The sequence below is a fragment of the Sus scrofa genome, chromosome 5 (assembly GCF_054392235.1).
Source record: "Sus scrofa isolate SSC_HxYL_T2T_F1_AM1 chromosome 5, Sscrofa_HxYL_maternal_Yorkshire_Landrace_v2.0, whole genome shotgun sequence".
NCBI lineage: Eukaryota > Metazoa > Chordata > Mammalia > Artiodactyla > Suidae > Sus > Sus scrofa.
This window is the reverse complement of record NC_139387.1, coordinates 23,169,456-23,184,975: the sequence shown is the minus strand read 5'-3', so window position 1 is coordinate 23,184,975 and position 15,520 is coordinate 23,169,456. Positions and strand designations below refer to the sequence as shown.

General features: G+C 37.3%; 2 protein-coding genes and 1 pseudogene across 2 annotated transcripts in view; 1 reads left to right on the top strand and 2 right to left on the bottom strand.

The window, feature by feature from the left end:
- Positions 1 to 15,520, bottom strand: part of LOC146403204 (uncharacterized) — a 732,844-nt gene that overhangs the window by 178,002 nt on the left and 539,322 nt on the right. The window lies entirely within an intron of this gene.
- LOC146403212 (olfactory receptor 6C4-like) lies at positions 1,522 to 2,454 on the top strand (annotated as a pseudogene).
- The window catches only part of LOC110258988 (olfactory receptor 6C2-like), a 50,169-nt gene continuing 43,474 nt past the window's right edge, over positions 8,826 to 15,520 (bottom strand). The window contains exon 2 of the mRNA XM_021082281.2: positions 8,826 to 11,916. Coding sequence (XP_020937940.2) covers positions 10,934 to 11,881 — 948 coding nt within the window. The 5' untranslated portion in view covers positions 11,882 to 11,916 and the 3' untranslated portion in view covers positions 8,826 to 10,933. The remainder of the gene's footprint in view (positions 11,917 to 15,520) is intronic.

The window sequence follows — 15,520 nt, the reverse complement described above, 5'->3', positions numbered from 1 at the left end:
AAGAGTAGGGACACTTTATGTTTCTAGTTTCCAAAAACACTGATGTGTGTGATCATTTTGGGGACATAGACCATGAAACTATATCACTCTAAAGTCTGGAAGAAATTGCAAATCTACTGTTAAAATTCATAGGGGAGTGCAACCAGGAGTGAAAGACCCTGAGAAAACCAGATCAAAGTTTAAAACCTGCTTGGCCCCTCAGTATTCATGTATGGCCATGAGGGAAAATATCAATGACACCTGACAATAAGTGATTTTTCTAAATAACTTTGCATGTGGATTAGAGGATCCCTTAAAATATCCTTTGTCACAGGAATCTTCATAATCAGATAAGGCTAAAGATGGCAAAAAAAAAAAACCTATCAAAATTTCCTTCCCTGTGGACCACCAATTTATCCACAAAGGACAACTGTAATCAACAATACTAGTCTCAATTTCCAGGTCCCTTTCTTCTAAAATTAGTGGAAATACCAATGTTTGAGATTATAACCAACCTCTACCCCTAGGTACCATTCAGGACTCTTTAAAGCATAGAGAAAAATCCATTCTGAGAGATGTGTCCTAGGACTGCCACAATATCCCTTCCCAGAGGGGTGCCAAATCGGAGCCCAGAAGACTCTGAATGTGACCACGAAGCATACGACAATGTTTATCAATGCAACTTAGTGATGGCAGAATCCTGGACATGGGGAAAGACTTATAGTATAAAAACGACAGAGTCCTGAAACAAGAGTCTCCGAATCTTAAAGGCCAATTAGACATTCATCCTAAAAAATGCAGAGAGAGAGTAAAAACTCAACTTTGGATGTGGGATCTATAGCATCATCTGTATTGGGAGAATTTCCACAGATTGCTTAAAAAGGAAATCAGGAAGCTAGACTGTGAAGGAGATGAGGGTCAGTTACAGACATGATGAAGTGTCAGTTAGTACATGAAGGGGAACCCAAAGGAAAAGACAAACAAAGAAACAATGATACTAAGAACATAGAAATGAGAGAAAACTAAAGTCAGCTAAAAATACATAAATGTAGGAAATTTATGGATATTTCCCAAGAAAGGACAAGTACAGACAAGAGTCGGTCTTATGTGACATATCTTTGCTAAGAACCCAGGAATAGGAGAAGTGGCAAAGCTTTATGAATCAAATCAATATTTTATATTGTGATATCTTTATTCTCTTGTATGAATTTTCCATGCACATTTCTGTGTGTGTTTTAGTCTTTGTGTTTAAATCAATTAATATTCATGTTTTAACATGAAAATATTAATTCATTAAAATATTAACTTGCAAAAAAAAATTAAAACCGTATGAATGGAGCCACTTACATAGGGGCCCTGGGGCTTCCAACAAGCTAAGCCTAGTACAATGGGATGACAGCTTGGGCCCATTTGGAAGAGGGGTTGATGATATGACCTGATTCTGTTGATTGCAATTAACTTCATTTTTTCTTACCATGAGAAACTCTTCAGTTTTTACCACTGTCCTTCCCTTTTTTCCTGTAGATCTACCGAAGGTCCACAATGAAAAACCGAACCACAATTACTGAATTTATCTTGCAGGGCTTCACAAATCAACCTGAGCTCCAGGTGGTGATATTCATCTTTCTGTTCCTCGCCTACCTGCTAAGTGTCTTGGGAAATCTGACGATCATCATTCTCACTCTGGTAGACCCCCACCTCAAGACCCCCATGTACTTCTTCCTCTGAAATTTCTCCTTCTTAGAAGTTTCCTTCACATCCATTTTTATTCCCAGATTTCTGAACAGCTTGACAACAGGAAATAAAGTCATCAGCTTTGCTGGCTTCCTGACTCAGTATTTTTTTGCCATCCTCCTCGGGGCAACAGAATTTTACCTCCTGGCTTCTATGTCCTATGACCGCTATGTGGCCATCTGCAAACCCCTGCACTACCTGACCATCATGAACAGCAGAGTCTGCATCCAGCTTGTGTTCTGCTCCTGGCTCGGGGGAGCCTTGAGTATCTTGCCACCCTTCATCATGGTAAGCCAGATGGATTTCTGTGCCTCCAATGTTCTGAATCAATACTGCTGTGACTATAGACCTCTCCTAGAGGTTGCCTGCTCAGACACAAGCCTTTTAGAATTAATTGTCATCTTATTAGCTGTTGTGACTCTGGTGGTTACTCTGGTGCTGGTGACACTTTCTTATACATTTATCATCAGGACCATTCTGAGGATCCCTTCTGCCCAGCAAAGGACAAAGGCCTTTGCCACTTGTTCCTCCCACATGATTGTCGTCTCTCTCTCTTACGGAAGCTGCATCTTTTTGTACATTAATCCATCACCAAAAAAAGGAGGAAACTCTGACAAGGAAATATCTCTGCTCATGACTTCAGTTAGCCCCTTGTTGAATCCCTTTATTTATGCCCTAAGGAATCAGCAGGTGAAGCAAGCTTTTAAGAACACAGTAAAAAAAATTGTGAAGTCTTACTAATCAGAATTTATTATTTTAATGAATAAAAGTAAACCATGAAATATTTGAGTTAATACATATCTATTAAGTGTTTACTATATTTCAAGTGACAGGCTGGGCAATGGGAATAGAAATACAAGAAACATGGTTCTCAATTTCTGAGAACCTCCAGTCTAGTATCATAGATATAAAAGCTAATAAATTAAAATCAAACTTATTAAATGCTATTACAAAGGGAAAAATGGGATGCCATAAAAAAAGGTTTGAAGCAAATAACTTTACTCTTGATTTCATGACATTTCACTTTTGAGATGACATGTGAGAGGCAAAAATAGCTTATAATGGGAACAGTAGGAGGATATTAATTTAGAGTGAATTGTAGGAACCAAATAATGAAGATATTTATCGCACATTTAGGAGTGAGCCAGGCATTATTGAGCCAAGAGAAACTATTAGAAAGTAATATTATCAGTTTGGTCTTCTGAGGAATATAATAGAGCAGAGATTAGATCAACTCCTATGAACAATATGGGTGACAAGCAATTCATCAAGAATAGCATTCAAGGGAGTTCCCTTGTGGCACAACAGGTTAAGGATCCGGCACTGACAGCACAGTGGGTCCCTGCATAGCACAGGTTCTACCCCTGACCTGGGAATTTCCACATGCCATGGGCACAGCAAAAAAGAGAACAGCATTCAAGCAAATGATGTTAAAAGTCTTATCACTCTACATGAGAATAGAGAAAAAGGACACAATTATAATCTCAATTCAAACAATTTAGTGGATAGATGACAGAGGTGAGATAGTTTTCCAACTTGGAAGGCTGCATGATGGATAAAGCCATAAACCAAAAGCAAGGCTTAAAGAGGAAAATATTTGTCAGTTTAATCACAAGTTATATTTAATCACGTTTGTTTAGAAAACACAGATGAAAAAAATGAACAAATGAGAAGTATTCATCAGTGTACCCATGGACTCAACTTCAGAGCATGTGAAATGTACGATTAGCTTGAAAGTAAATTCAGGCAAGCAGTGCAAGGAAAAACATGAGTTTGGACAGAAAGACCTGGCTTTAGTCTCAGAGTAACTTAAGAGCACAGAAACAGGAAACCCCCTTAGAAGTAGCTTTTAACCAAAGATATTCTGAAATAAAGCCTGCCCATAGTAGCCATCAGATAGATGGAGGAGGAAGAGGAAGAGGAAGAGGAAGAAGAAGGGAGAAGAAGCAAGAGAGGGAAGGAAGAAATAGATGCTCTAGAAAAGAAGTAAAACCTCCCCCGGAAGTCAGGAATCAGACCCCTAAAAATTGTCAGAACTGGAAGCAAAGCCAGTAGAATTGGCAGCATCGTGTCTATAAAGCTCCTATATTCTTTCAAAGTTTTCTAATCGAAGGTCAGAATCACTTCAGTCTAGCAGTGCCAGAATACTACTGGTCATAGGGAGAAGAAAAAGACTGCCGTACCTAATTTAAAAAGAAATGAGTTTTAGACATTCAAGGTGGACAGTGAAGGAATTAATGAGAACAAGAAAAATCTTGACTCTCTAGGTAAATTCATTAAATGTCAACATTTTGCCTAGCAAGTAGAAGAATCTAGTGTGCCACTTGCCATAATAGTAATCTGCCATCTGTGCTATTTGATATTCCTCCTAGAATTAGTGTCTTTTGATTCTTTCCAAAGAGTTTCCCCAGTTGTGTTTTAAACCTACAGATGGGAGACTTTGAACATTTTAAAGAGATTAACCTCAGTCTTTGCTTACGCCTTTCCTCAGACCTTTCTTAGACCTGACAGATAATTATATCTTCGATGAGCATAATCAGTTACACATATATTGTTTCAAAGTCATAAGTGCAAGAGAGATTAACCCCAGTCTTTGCTTACGCCTTTCCTCAGACCTTTCTTAGACCTGACAGATAATTATATCTTCGATGAGCATAATCAGTTACACATATATTGCTTCAAAGTCATAAGTGCATGTATTTAAAAAGTCAAGTAGTACCAATGCCTCTCTATACTCAGAGCATATCTCAGATCTACCTCTTTCAATGTCTTCAACCCTTTCTTCTGTTGGTCACATTTATGTTTTAAATAATGAATTCGGAGAACTATTTCTTGATTTTAGACATATTTCCTGTTATAAAAGATGAGGTTTCAGCCCTCATATAAAATTCTCCTCTCCTACTTCCTTGTATTCCTAGTAATACTAATATTAGGTCATTTTTGAACAGTATTTACAATGTTCTTATATAAATCAAGTTCTCTGCTCACCATGAAGACAAGCAGTGCCATACAATTACATCTTTTCTTGAAGAGCCCTTTGATTCTCTAGCAGCATCTAATTACCTTTTTATTTGGCACTATTTGCCCTATCTTGTTTTCAAATGTTTAAGTCTATTAAGTATTCTACTGAGTCCTCTTTCATCCTAAAGCCCTCACTCCTAAAGCTTCCTTCTTCCTACTCCATCTAGACGAGGGGCCTTCTATGCATGTTCAATAGCCATCCTATATTCACTGCTGGTTAATGGATTAAAATGTGAATTGAGATGTAATTTTTCAAAAGAAGATAATGGGATATAACCCCTCAATAAGAATTACAATAATGGGAGAACATTACAAAAAGATGATAAATCAAAACCTATGACTCAAAATAAATTTTTGTTATTATAAAATTAATCAATAACGTCTAAACATGTAGAAACAATTCTTGAGACCCATAAAGAAAGATAATCTAGTCTCAAATAAAGATTATATTAGATGCTACAAACAGAGTAGCTATTATTTTCCAGATTAGAACCTCAAGAAATAGTGAGTGGTACCCACCAACAATTGACTATTACCCAGGATTCATGTAAAATTTGGGAAATCCTTATCATTATTTCCATAAACTCACAAAGATTGGATTGTACAAAAAATTGAATGTCTAGTCCCTTCAAAGCTAGCAGACCTCTAGAGTGTTCATATAAAATGTATAGATATAAAGTTTGGAATGTTCTATTGATTGCTATGAAGTCTTCCAGTCATTCTGATCCACATAAGAATACATTCATTCTATATAGTCGAGGAATTTTTCTGGACAAGCTAGAGATGGAGATGAAAACAAGTAGACCAGCATTCATATAATTAATCCCCAATCTGCCCCTTCTTTGTTCGTTAATCCTGTGTTTTGGATTCATCGGAGTATTTCTTCAATGGCATTTTGTTTACCTGGGAGAACAAGAATGTTGCAAGGAAGGTAGGTGCATAATGAGATTTCTTTTCATTACATCTTCCAGAGATGGGCTTAAACCTTCTTTGGCTTCTGCTTTCCGAAAGTGTTTTAAAAACTTGGAGAGTTTAGTCTAAACAGATCAACCTGAACCTTAGTAGGCTCACCACCAATCATGGTGCCAATGTCTATGGAATGTTCAATCAATAAAGAATAGATGGCTTTGTGGAGTTCCTGCATTGTGTTTTGCTGAGAGGTAAAGACAAACTATCTCAGCTATGGAAGGAAAACAACCTCAGATTTACTTCAGTCAAGGCAGTGTATGTAGTATTGTAAACATTTCCTGCTGTACAAAGATAAATTATTCTAGTAAGGTCAAACAAAACATATCCATTTTTTTTTCTTTTTAAGGCTGCACCTACAACATATGGAAGCTCCCGGGCTAGGAGCCAAATCAGAGATAGAGGAGTTCCCGTCATGGCGCAGTGGTTAACGAATCTGACTAGGAACCATGAGGTTGTGGGTTCGATCTCTGGCGTTCCTCAGTGGATTAAGGATCCGGCATTGCCATGAGTTGTGGTGTATTTCGTAGACGTGGCTCAGATCCCGCATTGCTGTGGCTATGGCTGTGGCTGTGGCGGACAGATACGGCTCCGATTAGACTCCTAGCCTGGGAACCTCCATATGCTGCGGAAAGCAGCCCTAGAAAAGGCAAAAAGACCAAAAAAAAAAAAAAAAAAAAAAATCACAGATAGAGCTGCCAGCCTACGCCACAGCCACAGCAATGCCAGATCCTAGCAGCATCTGTGACCTACACCACAGCTCACAGCAATGCTGGATCATTAACACACTGAGCAAGGCCAGGGATTGAACCTGCATTCTCCTAGAAACTAGTCGGCTTCATTTCTGCTGAGCGACAAGGGGAACTCCCTGTCCATGTTTTAAAACACATGGTTATCTAAGGTAGATACAAATAAATTAACCAAAAACATGCTTTCGTAGCCCAGATTTGGAAATCTATGATTATAACAACTAAATAACCTGCAAACTTTAGTAATAACTCTTATCTCAGATTTCGTCTGACAACATACATGAAATGTAATATCCAGTATCTTCAAAGTTGAGCAGCATGTGCCATGGCAAATGATTCAGCAATTGGATCATCCAATATAAAAAACAAGAAGAGGAGTTCTCTTGTGGCAGAGTAGGTTAAGGATCCAACGTTGTCACTGCAGCAGCTTAGGTCAAAGCTGTGGCATGAGTTCAATCCCTGGCCCAGGAAATTCTACATGCTATAGGTGCAGACAAAAGGAAGAAAAAAATAACAAGAAGATCTATGGGAGATCTTTGGGAGATTGAAATGACTCCTGTTGAAAATTCAGTTATGATCACAGCCCACTGAACAAAAATATAGGACAAACTGATCACATACACAGACTAAAAAGAGTCTATTTTGCATTACAGACTGGCAATCAGATAGTGTGAATGCTACAATTTTGTTATTCTTTGCAAAACTGTTTAGACCTTCCAAACAACAGCTTTCAAGTTCCTTTGCCTTTCCTTTTATCTACACATTAGAATCCATTATCGATTGATACCCACCAAAAAAAAAAAAAAAAAAAAAAAAACCTGCTAGGATTTTGACTGGGTTGCTTTAAATGTATAAATCAAGTTGGGAGGAATTCATTTCTTAAAAACGGGGCTTCTTTTCCACTATAGTTGTTACAGAGGGCTGCCATTGAAGGAGGTTAGGGTTCCCCAAAGTCCAGGACCTATTTCCTAGGACCTTGCCCAGACATGGCTTAAGCAATGCAATGACCAAGATAGCCTTCTTACCTAAAATTACACACATATTACAGCTATGATATAGAAAATTCAGAGATACAAAAAGCTAAGACAAATCATGAAAAAAATCTAACATCAAGAAATAAACATTATTTTCCTGGTTATTTCCTTCCAAACTTTTTCCATATTTACATATATTTTAAGTATAATATTAGACACAGCATTTTAACTCACTTTTGCATAAATCTGTATGTAAACATATTTCTATTTCAATAAAAAGAGACAGAAACAAGTATTTTATATTTCACTATGGTGTTTACTGTAGGTTTTTTTTTTTTTTTTTTTTTTTTGGTATTTGTTTTGTTGTTATTTGGCTGTGCCCACAGCATGTGGAAGTTCCAGGGCCAGGGATTGGACCTGAGACACAGCAATAACAACACCAAATCTGGAATCACAGGCCACCAGGGAACTCCATTTTTTAATTGAAATATAATTGATGTAAAATATTATGTTACAGGTTTACATATAGTGATTCACAATGTTTAAAGGTTATACTCCATTTATAGTTATAAAATATTTGCTATAATCCCTGTTACAGTATATTCTTGTGGCTAATTTGATGCATAATACTTTGTACCTCTTTATCCCCTGCCCACATACTGTCACTCTCCCCTTCCCTCTCCCACTGGTAGCCATTAGTTTGTTCTCTATATCTGTAAGTCTGTTTCTTTTTTGTTTTTGTTGTTATATTCACTGGTTTGTTGTATTTTTTGGATTCCACATATAATGATAACATGCAGTATTTATCTCATCTGATTTCTCTCATTTGACATAATACCCTCCATATCTCTCCATGTTGTTTCAAATGGCAAAATTTCATTCTTTTTATGGCTGAATAGTATTCCATTACATAAACGTACCACGTCTGCTGTATCCATTTATCTGCTGATGGACACAGGTTGCTTCCATGCCTTAGCAACTGTAAATAACACTACTACGAACATGCAACACATGTATCTTTTTGAATTACTGTTTTTTTTTTTTTTTGCGGGGGTGGGGGGTTAAATATATTCCCAGGAGCGGAATTGCTCAGTCATAAGGTAGTTCTGTTTTTAGTCTCCTGAGAAACCTCCATAATGTTTTCCACAGTGGCTGCACCAGTTTACATTCTCTCCAAAGTGTCTGAGGGCTCCCTTTTCTCTACATCCTCACCAACATTTGTTAATTGTGTTCTTTTTGATGATAGCCATTCTGACAGATGGGAGCTGATATCTGACCCTGGTTTGGATTAGCTTTTCCCTGATGACTAGTGATGTTGAGCATCTTTTCCTGTGCCTGTGGGTATAACTTCTTTGGAGAAATGTCTATTCAGATCATAGGCCTATTTTTAATTCTTTGGGTGTTTTTGATGTTGAGTTGTATGAGCTGTTTATGTATTTTGGATTTTAACCCCTTCATCGATCACATCATTTGCAAATGTTTTCTCCCATTCAGTTAGCTGTCTTTTCAGTTCATCAATGTTTTCCTTTGCTGTGTAAAATTTTAAAGTTAAAGTAGATCTCATTTGGGTTTTTTCTTTGTTTTTGTTTTTATTTTGTTGGGTTTTGTTGATTAAGGAACTTGATCTTTTTTTTTTTTTTTTTTTTTTTTTTTTTAGGGTTGCGCCTGCGGCATATGGAGGGTCACAGTCTAGTGGTCAAATCAGAACTACAGCCACCAGTCTACACCGCAGCCACAGCAATTCAGGATATGAGCCGCATCTGCAACTTACACCACACCTCATGGCAATGCCAAAGTGCTAAAGGGGGAGCTCCCTTGTGGCAGAGTCGGTTAAGGATTCAGTGTTGTCACTGCAGCAGCCTGGGTCACTGCTGTGGTGCAGGTTAGATCCCTGGTCTGGGAACTTAGGTCATTGTTTAGTATTGAAGTAGCAATAAAGAATTTCTTAGACAAGCAAAAACCAAGAGTTCATCAATACTTTTAGCCTATCCTAAAAGAAATGTTAAAGGATCTTCTCTAAGTGGAAAAGAAAAGGCTACAACAAGAAGTATCTATAAGAAAGGAAAAATCCCACTGGTAAAGACAAATACATAGTAAAGGCTGAGGATCAGCCACTTAAATAAGCTAATATGAAGAGCAAAATATTTTAAAAATTATAAAATCAAATGTAACTAAAAAAAATCAATAAAGGAACAAACATAAAGGTGTAAGATATGTCATCAAAAACACAGAATGTGGGGACGGGAGTTAAAAATGAAGATCTTTTAGAATGTGATTGAACTTAAATGACTACATATTTAAAATGTGTAGCTATAGTTATAGGTCAACATAGATGAACCCCATGGTAACCACTAATCAAAAAACTATAATACAAAAAATTAAATATTTGGTGGTTAGTATGCTATAGGGACTACAAAATTAGAAGTGTAATGTTTACAATGAAAATTACATACTGGTACAAAACAATACTCAAAAAGAAAGGGGAGTTCCTGCTCTGGTGCAATGTGTCAAGAATCTGACTGCAGTGGCTCAGGTCATTGCTGAGGCACAGATTCAATCCCTGGCCCAGGACAGTGGTTTACAGATCAACATTGCTGCAGCTGTGGCATAGGTCACAGCTGCAGTTTGTATTCAATCCCTGGCCCAGGGACTTCCATATGGGGCAGGTGCAGCCATAAAAAGAAAGAAATTACATGTGTTCAGGCCCCTCAAATGTCCAATATGATTTCTCTAGCCTTAGGAAAATAACAAAATTTCTGCTAGTTCCTCGTATCCCAAGTAGCCCTTTCTCTGCCCTGATGTTTCAGTTACCAATTGCTGTGTTTAGGTCACTCCTAATGGTTGCGTCTTAAAACATCAACTTGTTATTGCTCATGGTTCCAGAGGTTGACTGAGATCAAGAGGGTGGTTCTATCTTGAGTCTGCCATGGAGTTGTAATCAAATGGTAACTGGAGTGGGAACGATAAGAAGCCTGCAGTGGGCTGTTTGTCCAAGATGATGTCTGACACCACAGCTCAGATGGCTGCAAGAGATGGGATTGACCAGGCATCTCGCTATGTTCTCTCCATGGGTCTAGCATAGGCTTTCTCACTGCTTGGCAATATCGGGGTATTCAGATTTTTCACTTGGCACCTGGATTCTGCCCTCACCAGCATGTGTTCCAAAAAAAGAAGGTGGACATTGAAAATCTTACCTCTTAAGTCAAACAACTTCATTCCTGCCACATTCTCATGATCAAAATGAATTCATAGACCAAACAAGTTTAAAAGGAGAGGAAGTAAAGGACATCTCATGGTGGGGGAAAAAGGCATGGAAATTTCGAAACAATCTTTAATCCACAGTCAGAAAAATCTCATCGACATAAGGATGGGTTCCCTCAGCATTCTTTCTTAAACATTCTCAAATTTCTTTAATATTTTTTCAAATACATCACTACTATGGCTCTAATTTCCATCTATATTCCAATAATGAATATTTTATTTTATTTGAGTTTCCAGTATGCTGTTCTGCTACTTCTTTGAATGAAACACAAATCTTTTGAGAGTGTTATGGAAAGACTTCTTTACTTGTTTATTTCTCAGAGTATAAATAAAGGGGTTCAACAAAGGGGCAACAGATATAGGGAGCAGAGACGCTCCCTTATTAATGGCCATTTCATCTTTGGCTGAAGGTTTGATATACATAAAGATGCAGCTGCCATAGGTCTTGGAAACCACAATCATGTGGGAAGAACCGGTGGAAAAGGCTTTTTTCCTTTGCTGGGCAGACGGGAATCTTAGGACCGTCCTGATGATGTATATGTAGGACAGAATGACACACACAAGGGTCACCAAGAAGGTCAACACAGCACAGGCTATAACCAGCTGCTCTATGAACCATGTATCTGAACAGGAATTCTTCAGGATTGGAGAAGCATCACAAACAAAATGGTCAATAACTGAGTCACAGAATTCTAAATGGAGGCTCAGGCCAAGGGGTGGAAGGATAATCAATAAGCCAGATACCCAACAACAGAGGATGAGATTCCTACAGACTCTGCTGTTCATGATGCTCATGTAATGCAGGGGTTTGCAGATGGCCACGTAGCGGTCATAGGACATCACTGCCAAGAGGAAAAATTCTGTAGCTCCAAAGAGAACAAAAAAAAAGATTTGGCTGAAGCAGGCACTGATGGTGATGGTTTTGTCCCCACTTGATATGATGTGCAGATAGGTGGGCACACAGGCAGTTGTGAATGAGATTTCTAAGAAAGAGAAATTTTGAAGGAAAAAATACATAGCTGTTTTTAAATGAGAATCCACCAAGACTAGAGAAATTATGGTCAGATTCCCAATCACACTGAACACATATGTGATCAACAAAAAGACAAAAATCAAAATCTCCAGTTGTGGGTCATCTGTCAAACCCAGTATAATGAACATTGTTATCATTGAATGGTTTCTCATCACTGGCTTCATGCCCAATCTTCATGTAAAAGTCACAGAAACTCGATCTGAGGAACAATGTCAAATACAATAGGATCAAATTGGGACTACGAACAACAATTTGACAAGTCACATGCTTCTCCTTCTAAAACTTGAAAAATTGGTCTTTCATGAAGTGATGCCTTCAACTTCACCAAATATGCTACAGAGAAGCTAGAACAAGTTCTTCCCATTGAAGAATTAAACAGGATCCCCATAGGACCAAATTGGCTTGGTGTCTAAAGATTTCACTGTCTTTTACTGTCCTCAACAAATATCCCTGAAGCGTACATTCCCTACATCAAGGAAATGAAATTCACTTTTCTCCTTGTGATGTGAGTAGAATCAGCTCCCACTAAGTAGAGTTCTCCAGTACAATGCCAAGGTTGTAATATTATAAAAAGAAGGAGAGATGAGGGAAACATTAGCCTGGTCTTAAGAGACAGGTAGTTGGCAGGTACTACCGCTGAAAGAGAGGGAAATTTAAAAGCTGAATATTTACTGTTGGTAATTGAGATAAATGGAATAGACAGATATATAAATAGACACTTCATATATAAAGAAAGACAAAATGAGTGTTTCGAAGACATCTAGGAAGTTGTTTCCACATGCCAATCAAACCACTGCACCAGAGACTCCACCAATTTAATGATAGATGAAGGGAGTCCTGGCCACATTTCAATGTGATGCACGTTCATTTGCTCCATAAGTAATCTCAGAAATTAGTGAAATATTTTAATGAAACATCAAAGATAAAGTTTGAAACTAGTACTTTATTTCTTTCCTGGAGTGAACATATGGTGTGAAAAAATACACTACAGAATAAAACATAAAAATCTTGTCTGTCAGTTGCAAATAGAAAGGTCCTAGTAAAACATACCTTTGACATTCCTCATTGTTTCAGTTGTAATTGTACCTCAAATGGTTCACAATAAGTGAACATCCTGTTGAACAAAAATATACCAGTAGAAGCATCTAATTGTATTTCTCAGCTCTGGCCCTTAGGAATCCATCCTCACCGTGAATACATTTTGGTTTCTCAACTATAAGATACTTACCTTATTTTTATTTATTTTTTTCTTTCTAGGGCCACACCCATGGCATATGGAGGTTCCCAGGCCCGGGGTCCATTCAGAGCTGTAGCCACCAGCCTACGCCAGAGCCACAGGAACACCGGATCTGAGCCGCATCTGCGAAGTTCACCACAGCTCAAGGCAACACTGGATCCTTAACCCACCGAGAGAGGCCAGGGTTCAAACCTGCAGTCTCATGGTTCCCAGTGGATTCATTAACCACTGGGCCACAACGGGAATGCCACGTCACCTTATTTTTAAATTAGGAAATATTTCTATGCACTCTGTATAACTAAAGGGAAGATAACAGCATTCAAAAGATAAACGGAAGACACCTGTCTAGCTTTTCAAAAGTGGGAGTTCTGATTGTGTGCAAACAGATTTTCACAATAAAGACACCTTTTATTTCCTTCATTGACAATTGCTTGCATGAAAAAAACTGAATAAGAGGGTCCTTGGAGGCCCTAAATGAAAAAAGTTTCTAATGAATCTAAAATGTAAATTATTTTGGAAAAAAAAGTCCCAACCCAAGCCCCAATGGGGTTAATGTCCTTAGAGAGAAAAGGTGCAATAGTAGCAACAAACTAAATCCAGCCGTAGAAAAATAAGATTCTAATTACAAATCAGAAACAATTTTTCATTATTTATTCACGCATGGTTTAAGGGTGCAATGAGTTAGAAAACAGCTTTCTTACCAAAATTGTACACATAATATATATTTAAAATAGAAAAATTCAAAAGTAGAAAAAAAGAGCTGAAAAATTTAGAACCTCTAACACTCAGAAATAAATATTTTTGTCTTGGCATTTGTCCTTCCAAATGTTGTCCATATTTATATACACATGTATTTTAAGTATAATATTACACACAGCATTTTAATTTAAATTTACTTTTTTACCTAAAAATGTACAGTAAACATCTATTTCAATTAAAAAAGACATAAGCTAGTATTTATATTTCAGTATGGTGTTTACTATACATTTTCTTTAAATGCGTTAAGGAAGTGCCTTCCTGTTCCTAGTTTGCTAAGATTTTTGTAATCATTAATGGATATTGATTTTTACCCATGCCTTTTCTACATCTATAGAGATCGTTATGTTTTTACATTAACTCAGTTAAAGTGGTGACACATGAATAGATTTTCTGATATCAAACCAACCATATACTTCTGAGATGAATACACTGGGTCAAACTACATTATACTTTTAATAAGTTACTGACTTGGTTTACTGATACTTTCTTTGTGGGGGCCGGGGGAGGTATGGTTTTTTTGTTTTTTGTTTTTTTTTTTACCTCAATGAATTTTATTACATTTATAGTTGTATAATGATCACCACAACCTGATTTTATAGCATTTCCATCCCAAATCTCCAGCCCATCCCCCAACCCACCAACCTGTCTCCTTTGGTAGCCGTAAGTTTTTCAAAGTCTGAGTCAGTTTCTGTTTTGCAAAGTTCATTGTATCCTTTTTTTAGATTCTATATATAAGTGATAGCATATGACGTTGTTGTCTCACTGTCTGACTAACTTCACTTAGCATGATAATTTCTATGTCTATCCACGTCGCTAAAAATGCCATTATTTCTTTCCTTTTTGTGGATGAATAATGCTCCACATCTAAAGAAGATGTACCACGTCTTCTTCAGGCAAGCCTCTGTCGATGGACATTTAGGTTGCTTCCATGTCTTGGCTATTGTATATAGTGCTGCAATGAACTTTGGAGTACTTGTGTCTTTTTGAGTCATGGTTTTCTCTGGATAGATGCCCAGGAGTGGGACTGCTGGATCAAATGGTAATTATATTTTTAGTTTTCTGAAGAATCTCCATAATGTTTTCTATAATGTTTGCACCAATTTACATTCCCACCAACAGTGTAATAGGGTTAATTTTCTCCACACCCTCTCCAGCACTTATTGTTTGTAGACTTTTGGATGATGGCCATTCTGGCTGGTGTCAGCTGGTATTCACAGTAGTTTTGATTTGCATGTCTCTAATAATGAGTGGTGTTGAATATATTTTCATGTGTTTTTTGGCCATCTGTATGTCTTCTTTGGAGAACTGTCTGTGTAGATCTTCTACACATTTTTTGATGGAGTTGTTTGGTTTTTTTGTTATTGAGCTACAGGAGATGTTGATAAATTTTGGCGATGAATCCCTTGTCAGTTGATTCACTTGCAAAGATTTTCTCCCATTCTCTGGGTTGTCTTTTCATTTTGTTTAGGATTTCCTTTGCTGTGCAGAAATGTTTCCGTTTAATTAGATCCCATTTGTTTACTTTTTTATTGTAATTATTCTATAAGGTGGATCAGAGGAGATATAGCTGTGGTTTATGTCAGAGAGTGGGCTATGTGTTTTTCACTAAGAGTTTTATAGTATCTCATCATATATTTAGGTCTTCAATCCATTTTGAGTTTATTTTTGGTGTTACGGTGTATGGTATTAGAAAGTATTCTAATTTAATTATTTTACATGTAGCTGTCCAGTTTTCCCAGCACCATTTATTGAAGGGGTTGTCTTTTCTCCATTGTATATTCTTGCCTCCTTTGTCATAGATTAGTTG